The following is a 9,193-nucleotide window of genomic DNA, read 5'->3' as shown; positions in this document are numbered from 1 at the left end:
AATGTTTAAGAAGCTTCTTTTAAAATTAAATTAAAATGCAGTGCCCCCTGGACCGGTGGCCAGGACCCAGGCAGTGCGAGTGCCACTGAAAAATCAGCTCGTGTGCCTCTTTCGGCACGTGTGCCATAGGTTGCCTTCCCCTGCACTAGAGTAAACCCAAAGTAAGAAAGATCAGAATCAGGTCCAGATATGTTAGACATTAAGGAAGAGATGGAGATGAGTTACTCTAGGCCTATCATTTTCCAGTGGTTTATTTGCTGAGGGTGGAATTTTCAAAAGCACTTAGCACTGGGCCTAACTCTGCTTCCATTACTTCAAATGGGAATGATATGTCAATGCCAAGTGATTCTGGAAGATCCCATCCTAAATGCCTAAAGAGGGGTAAGCCATTCAAAGCTATCAAAACTGCAAACTGCGGTAAATACAATATCAAAATGGTCCAAACACATCGCTGGTGTAAGTCTACGGAAATCATTGATGAATTTGGCCCAATATGTTTAGCAAAGGATAATGCAAATCCAGAATACACAGAGGGAGAAGACTGGGTAGATAGGAATATATTACTTGCGTAGGACATCACTGAACATTTTGGAAAGAGGATACAAATGGATTAAAGGGGCTGGGTGCAAAATTATTTGGCTTCCCTCCTCCAGTTAAATCACTGCCCTTTTCATGCCCACTGGAATAGTTCAGCAGGCTAGACTCCTATGGACTGAAAGGAAATTTATGTAGCTTTCACTGTGCAAACAAAAATCGAATGTAGCCCACTTGCAATCAGGGATTGGAATTAAGCAGCACCCCAGCCCTCAAAAAAATAAAAATAAACCCAATTCCAGAGACAGGTACATGAATTTATCAAAATACTAGCACTGATAAATAAATTTATATTTAAAAAAAGGCAAAGGAGATATCCATAGGTTTTGGGGTAGAGTAAGAGTCGCCTCCTGAGCCCACATGCGCTCATTTTATTTACATATCCACAAACACCATGAAACACCAGCCCAGCCCCCCCACTAGCAGCATGGTCACGTGAATTCCATAGATGAGCAGTTCATTCATGAGGCTGAAGTCCACCCGCCTTCGCCCCAACAAGAGGAGGATGATGGAGAGTTTGTACTGGAAACGCAGAAAGATCCGGATGCCCAGGTACTGAAGGCAAAACAAGATAGAGAGCGCCACCCAGAGGATGGAGGTAAACAGGCTGCAGCTGAAGTACAGCAGGAAACGAATGAATCCGTACATCCATCGGGATTTCAGATAGATGTCGAAGTTGTTGTACTTGGTGCGCACCAAGTGAGTGGTCCTTACTGGGCCACAGGCTGAATGCAGACATGTTGTGTGGGGGCCGTGGAAAGAACGGACACGGCGGGGAATGGGGATTACAGGCATCAGGCACCCCACAGTTCACAGAGTCCCAGAGCAGGATTTGCAGTGCGCATACCAAATGTCATCCATTAATATGGAAAAGATTCAGCAACCTATGAATGCAAACTTTCTGCTGAATTTCCAGGAAGGAACAGGCCTGCAGGAAGGAACAGAAGGAAAACACGTTTAAAAAACTCCAGAGGGAGATAAAGAGAGTCTGGTGGATCTATTCCAACCTGGCTGCTATTTACAGCCACCTTGCAAAACTCTACTCACTCACTCGCTTGGGGTAATGTATTTTTTGAGGGGCAAGTAAAATATAATTTTTTTCCATTGCTGCCTAACTAGATGATTACAAAACACCCAATCAGCGTGGTATCTAGGTTATAATATTAACCGATCATCAATCTCACTATGGTAATGGAGTGGAAACAAGAGGACTGTGTCTCTGAGCTGGTATATTGTCATGATAATTTTGCAAGGTTGATTAACATATAGCACATCCCCTTAATCAACAGGGCATGATACTGCAAAACGAGCAGTCCTTACCCATGTCAGTAATCCCACTGATGTATGGGTTTTCATTTGATCCTTATTCACTTATAAGTAACACTCTATTCAAGTGAGGCTTTCAATGTACTGTGCAAATAAATACAGGGCATAATACAGACAATAGCAATTCTGGGCTCCTGCTAATTTTTAAACTTTGCTAAGCATCACAGAATCACAGAATTGAAGGACTAGAAGGGACCTCGAGATGTTTTCTAGTCCAGTCCCCTGCATTCAAGGGAAGACTAAATATTCTCTAGACCATCCCTGACAGGTGTTTGTCTAACCTGCTCTTAAAAATCTCCAATGATGGAGATTCCACAACATCCCTAGGCAATTTATTTCAGTGCTTAACTACCTTGACAATTAGGAAGTTTCTCCTAATGTCCAACTTAAACTGCTAAACTTGCTGCAATTTAAGCCCATTGCTTCTTGGCTTATCCTCAGTGGTTAACGAGAACAGTTTTTCTCCCTACTCCTTATAACAATCTTTTATGTACTTGAAAACTGTTATCATGCCCCCCTAGGTCTTCTCTTCTCCAAACTAAACACACACACCCCCTTTTTTTTCCCCCAATCTTCCCTCACAGGTCATGTTTACTAGCGCTTTAATCATTTTTGTTGCTTTTCTCTGGATTCTCTCCAGTTCGTCCATATCTTTCCCGCATTGTGGTGTCCAGAACCGGACACAATACTCCAGATGAGCCCTAATCAACGTGGAGTAGAATGGAGGAATTACTTCTTGTGTCTTGCTTACAAAACTCCTGCTAATACATCCCAGAATGATGTTTCCAACAAACAAAATGAAAACAATGGAACATTTTGCAAGAAAAACAAAGCAATGTGTTTTTTTCACACTGTACAGGATGTACCTCCCTTCACTTGGATGAGCCTTGAGGGCTCACTGTCATCACAATTCCCTGTGCTCCATAGTTTTAAAAGGTATTTACCTACCTTATTTCTCCCTTCATTTTCTACAAAGATAAATGAAATATCCTTAGTCTTACACAGTGTTTATGATTTATAATCTTAACATGTTTCCATGTAACCTTTGTTATTATTTGACAGTGATGAGCATTAGTCTGTTAGCTACTCTCTGTTTCACCTCATGCTTCTAATGTGCCAACTTCCAGGAATTATCAGATGACAATACCCTAATCAGACAATGCTATTAAATAATGGGGAACTTCCCTAGCCTCCTTCCACACCCCATAACATTGCTTCTTGTTATTACTTTGCATCTCACAGCTGGAGAAAGTTCAGACACACAGGCCTGGAAAGTTCTTTCTTTTGCTGAAGGAGAAATACTATCATTGCTAGGACTAACAAGAAATTTCACTTTATTATTAGAGCATTCTTTGAAACTGATTCCTATTATTACCAAGGCTACTATTAGTTAATTATAAGGTTATAATACTTTATATGCCAGGATATTAAAGTACTTTACAAACCTCACAACAGCCTCATTAACTCAATGTGTGACCTTGGGCAAGTTACAACCACTCTCTGCCTCAGTTAACTGTGTAGAGATAATAATCCTGATCTATTGCATAGGGCCATGTATTGGTGCACTGTTTAAGGTGAAATCCCCAAGTAAATTCTGCCCAATAACCAATGCACAGGATGACCCAGAGGCTTAACAGAGAGGAAAATTAATGGTGTTCTGATTAAGTTATTTGAGAGATCTGGGGGTCTGCTCCTGGGTCTATCAGGGGCATCCTATGTGACCCTAAACAAGTCACCTCCCCAGTCTTTGCTATAGCTTCCCATCTGTAAAATGGGAATAATAATTCCCTACTTCACAAGAGTGTTATAGGAACAAATTTAGTAAAGTGCTCAGGTACTATCATGACAAACATTACAGAATAAGCCCATAACATACAATTAATTCAAGTTTCTAAAGTGCTTTGAGATCCTTGGGTGAAAGACAATACATAGATGCAAAGCATTATTATTCTAATCTTATTATGAATTATTCTTAATCTTGTGATTAAGAAAATGAAGTATCTTTCTAACAGATGAAGTTCTAGATACATACATACACATGGCAGTATATGTAACAATGTGCTTCCACATACTATACTGCTTTTAAGTGATTTTTTAAAATAAAAATATTGTGAATGGACAAATTACAAAACGTAGAACTTGGTATATCCATGTATTAGATATTGCAGTATCAACAACATTCTATATATTATTTTTGATTGCATTTTTAAAAATACGATCTCTTCTTGAATACCTTTAATTGGAACATTACTGAATATTCTAAAATCTTTCCCGAAGGCCCTGTTCCTGCAAACTCTTATGCACCTACTTAATTTTACTCAGATGAGTAGCCCCACTGAAGTCAACTGAACTACTTACCTACTGAACTATATCTTCCTACTGTATTTTCCACTACATGCATCCGATGAAGTGGGCTGTAGCCCACGAAAGTTTATGCTCAAATAAATGTGTTAGTCTCTAAGGTGCCACAAGTCCTCCTGTTCTTTTTACCTACTTAAGAGTAAGTACATTCGTAAGTATAAGTGTCAGAGCATTAAAACCTGATTTCTGAATCTGCTCTACCCTGCCCTGCCCATGAATACTCCCCCTTTTCATGGTATTATGCTGGGGTGTAGTTAAGATACTAGCTTTATGTCTGAGCCTTGTCATAGAGGAAAAGTTGTTATCCTCTCCCATGAAACAATCAGCAGGTTAATCTGAGATATGCTTCAACAGCTGAGGTGACTGGGTCATTTAACAGCAACAGCTTGTTCTCATTTGCATGCTGCTGTGCCCATCATGTAAACATAAATGACTTTTAATGGGTCTATGCTCTTAGATAAGATTAACACTGACACTGGAGCAGCTGTGGGAGGGGGTGTTGTAAGATGAAATGTAAACTTTTAAGAGTATTACATTTTTAATGGCATAACCATCCATTCAGCAAAAGGTCGATAATCCATTGTTTTTTCTGGATGCCATTTAACTCCTGCAATGAAATGATATTTGATATTTTCCAGTGCCACCTAACTTGCTAGGTACAGTGAAAAAGATTGGTAGGGTGTTTCACAGCTCCACAACTTTCTAGGTTTGAGCTGATCTAAAAAATAAAAAAATAAGTTTCATCTTTCTGACTTGAACCTTCCAAACTACTGAAACAACTGTCTTTTTATTTATCTCACTGTGACTTCCAAAAATATCAAGCCAAGTCTGAAGCACATATATATTGTAGTTTATTGCATACATGGCTGTCTTATATTATACTGTACATGGCAGCAATTTGAAAAATAATTTATAATGTTATGAAGAGACCTCTATTAAGGTATAAGCTCAAGGAACGGAGTTAATGTCAGGCTTCCAGCTGTAGCTTCAAAGGAACTACTCACTCTTGAAGTTCAGCAAGTGCATAAGTGATTTCATGACTAGGGCCTAACTCTGAAATTGTAGACTTTTAGGTGCTTGATCTCTCAGGGAAGGTCTACACTTAAAACACAGCAATGGTGCAGCTGTGCTGCTGTAGCGCTTCAGTGAAGACACTACTATGCCAATGGGAGAGCGTCTCCTGTCGCCATAGTCTATCAACCTGTGCAAGAGGCTGTAGCTATGTCAACGGGAGAAGCCCTCCCGTCAACATAGCACTGTCTACACCATGGTTTAGATTTTTCACATCCCTGAATGACATAGTTATAGAGATGTAAGTTTATAGTGGAGACCTGGCCTCAGCCTTAACATGTTATTAATGCTAGTTTTCCGCAAGGATATAACAAATTATGTTTCACATATCTATAGCACCTTTCTTCCCAAAAGGTGCTGGATCTGAGTGGAGGAAGGCCCACTGAAATCATTAAAGTTCAGAACAGGTGCAAGGTTCTATTCACACGGATCTAACTAATATGGGCCTAAATTCATCCACCTCCAGAAATTACAACTGCCACAGGGATAGAAACGATCAACCAGCTGATGCACAGTACCTTGCACAAAAGAGGGAGAATGGAAATTTTCCCCAGGAACTATTAGGCAACTTCCCCCTCTTACTATAGTACGTTTATTACACATTACAGACCCTACAGGACTTTTTTTTTAAAAAAAAAAGAGATCTGTTGCTGCAAGGAAGTATCTACCACAGAAGGATGAAAAGCTGAGTCAACCCTTTCTGGATTTGATACTGTGGTTCTAGGAATTTCAACTCAGAGGCTTAGAAGACCATCCCATCTGGCTGGCTCAGTGCCAGTCTGGATCCAGGCTCTCACAACACAAAAACCCTCACCACCATTGGCACCCTTTACCATGGTGTCAGGCTAAAGATCTGAATGTCATTGAAAATTGAGTCCCTTTCAGACATTTCCCAGCTAGCTAAGGTAGATGGGGGAATGCACGTGCACATATATAAAGTGCTGCCCATGATGATCCCATTCTGTGGGTAAATGGAGGCATCAGTCTCCAAGGCAATCAAGCTGGCACATTTTATTCTCTCTCTATATAAAGGGTGCTCATGATGAAAATGCTGTAATTACCTCCTATAACACCAATTCTACTAGAATCACACTAGATTAGGTCCGGTGTTGTTTAATATATTTATTTGTGATCTGGTAAGGGAGGTAAACAGTGAGATAAATAATTGTGTGTCATCTGCAAATTTTGCTAAGTTAGTCAGGTCCAGAGAGGCTTGTGAGGGACTTCAGAGGGACCCAAACAAGCTTGGTGAATGTGCAACACAACGGCAAACAAAGTTCAATGTAGACAAATGAAAAGTAATGCACATTGGAGGGAAAAATTATACTCCTCATACACCTTGCAAGATTCTAAATTAAGACCATCAATTCAGAAAAGAGATCTGGGTGACACTGTGGCCAATGAAAACCTTGGCTCGGTGTGCAGCTATGGCCAAAAAAATCAAACACTATGTTAGGACGCATAAGGATTGAGATGGAGAATCCAGAGAGTATTACAATGTCATTCTGTAAATCAATGATGTGGTCTCATCTATAATACCATGTGCAGTATTGGTAACCCCCAGCAAAAAAAAAGAAAAAAAAGAAAAAAAAGGCTAATCCAGAATTGGAAGGAGTTCAGATAAGAGTGATGAGAATGATCAGTGGCCTGGAAAAACTCTCAACTGAAAGGAGATTAACAAGACTTGGATTATGAACCTTACAAATAAAGAGGGGACATGATAAAACTGTATAAAATAATGATGGTAGATCAGGAGTTAACAACATTTTGCAGAGATATTAAACCCCATGCTTTTTCTAATTTAAGAGATTAGGAGATCTAATGGTGGGGGAGGGGCAGATATTCCCACATGTGCCTAATATGAGGTTTCTTGCACCTTCCTCTGAAGCAACTGCTGCTGGCCACTATCAGATAGGATACTAGACTAGATGGGCTGTGGGTGATCCAGTCTGGCAATGCGTATATTCCTATAAATATATACATATACAGACATACACCATTCTATGTACACACGGACACCAAAGAACACGTTATACGCACACACATATTTGGCAGAGCACACTCACACCATCAAAGAAGGTTCTGCGAGATGAGCAAACAGTTTGGTGCAGCCACAAACCACAACATAGCACTGGACAGAACGACATTTCCTAGCAGTAGCCTGATATCAGAGTGGCACAGGAGCAATAAGCTACTGCAATATCCATCCAGAGAACAAGCAAATGTGGGCAGGGCCACCCCCCTTAAAGAAGGTTAACACACAATAGCCCCCCTCCCCCAAAACACACACCTTGCCAAATTTACTACCTCAAGGCCTTACCCATTACCTTCCTCCACATCCCTTTGCTCCCATCTCTTCCTCCCCATTCTTTTTCATTCTTTCTGTGGCCCTTGCCCTCCTCCCAACTATGGGGAGATATGACTGAGGTCTATAAAACCATGAGTGGGGTGGAGAAAGTGAATAGGGAAGTGTTATTTACCCCTTCACGTAACATAAGAACCAGATGAAATTAAGAGGCCACAGGTTTAAAACAAACATAAGGAAGTACTTCTTTACACAATGCACAGTCAACCTGTGGAACTCCTTGCCAGGGGACATTGTGAAGGCCAAAAGCATAACTGGGTTCAAAAAGAGAATTTGATAAATTAATGAAAGGGAGTTGTGTGTAGCTTGAGAGCCTACCTCTCTAACTAAGGGTATAGCTACACTACCTGCCGGATCGACCCCCGAGCCCTCTCCCTTTGACTCCTGTACTCCACCGCCGAGAGAGGCGCAAGCAGAGTCGACGGGGGAGCAGCAGCAGTCGACTCACCGTGGTGAAGGTAAGTCGATTTAAGTACGTTGACTTCCGCTACATTATTCAGCGGAAGTTACGTAACTTAGATCCATCCCCCCCAGTGTAGACCAGGGCTATGAGCAGTTGGGCCAATAAGAGATAGTACTTCACCCACTGTGTCTCGCTGATATCCTGAGCCGGACACAGCTACAACAACACTGCATGCATAGAGGATTGGTCCACAAATGAGACACAAGGTAGGTGAGATAATATCTTTTATGGGCCCAACTTCCCTTGGTGACAGAGACACGCAGAGCTCTTCTTCGGGTCTGGGGAAGGTCCTGGGCCTGTCCCAGCTCAACCCCGGCGGACGAGGCGGTTTCGCGTTAGGGGTAACGCACACTCCACGGGGCCGTTCAAGGCGGAGTGGTCAGTTAACAGCACTGCCAAGGCCCATCCGGGGCTATTGGCCAAGCGGGGCAGGGACGCAGCCCCACGCCCCGGGGTCCCTAGCCCCGCACCGCCAGCAGCTGGGACAGGGGGTGGGTCACTGGGCGATCGCCCTCTTCCCTCCCTCGGGGGCACCGGCCACAGGGCTCGCCCCCCCCCCGCCAGCAGCCGCCCACCGGGGCTGACACTCACCGCGCTGCCCATGGTCCCGGGCCGAGTGGCCGCCGCTAGGTGTCCCGGGCCCGGGAGGGGCCCGGGCCTGAGGTCAAGCGCTGCTATGCGCATGTGCGGGCCAGCGGCGCTCGGGCTCCAACCGGTACCGGCAGAGGCGACTGAGGAGGGGGTGGGGTGGCGCGGAATGATGATGTCATCATCGAGCGCCTCGCCTCCCCTCCCCTGAGACAGCAAAAGAGGAGCCGCGAGGGTGGGAGGAGCCTGTCGCCCGGGTAACGGGGGAGGGACAAAAACAGGCGGCGAGGGGGTTTCAGGCAGGGGAGGGGAGATAACGGGGGGAGGAGAGTGGGTAAGAGCGAGGGGAATGGGGGGCAATAACGAGGGGGTGGGGGCAATGGGGAGGGGAGGGGGTAAGAGCGAAGGGAATGGGGGCAATAACG

General features: G+C 43.3%; 1 protein-coding gene across 1 annotated transcript; it reads right to left on the bottom strand.

Annotated features, from left to right (window-relative positions):
• Positions 1 to 830: 830 nt before the first annotated feature.
• TMEM250 (transmembrane protein 250) lies at positions 831 to 8,922 on the bottom strand. Its single transcript, XM_034752109.1, has 2 exons — positions 8,772 to 8,922; positions 831 to 1,522 (listed from the first exon to the last, which is right to left on the bottom strand). The coding sequence occupies exon 2, from the start codon at positions 1,387 to 1,389 to the stop codon at positions 970 to 972; it is 420 nt and encodes a 139-aa protein (XP_034608000.1). The 5' UTR covers positions 1,390 to 1,522; positions 8,772 to 8,922; the 3' UTR covers positions 831 to 969.
• Between the last annotated feature and the right edge of the window lie 271 nt (positions 8,923 to 9,193).

Source organism: Trachemys scripta, chromosome 17, assembly GCF_013100865.1.
Source record: "Trachemys scripta elegans isolate TJP31775 chromosome 17, CAS_Tse_1.0, whole genome shotgun sequence".
NCBI classification, from domain to species: Eukaryota; Metazoa; Chordata; order Testudines; family Emydidae; genus Trachemys; species Trachemys scripta.
This window is presented reverse-complemented; position numbering and strand designations above follow the sequence as displayed.

What these genes read in the sequence shown, in the direction of transcription:
- TMEM250 (XM_034752109.1), bottom strand. Translation starts at nt 1,389, where the DNA reads ATGCCTGTAATCCCCATTCCCCGCCGTGTCCGTTCTTTCCACGGCCCC.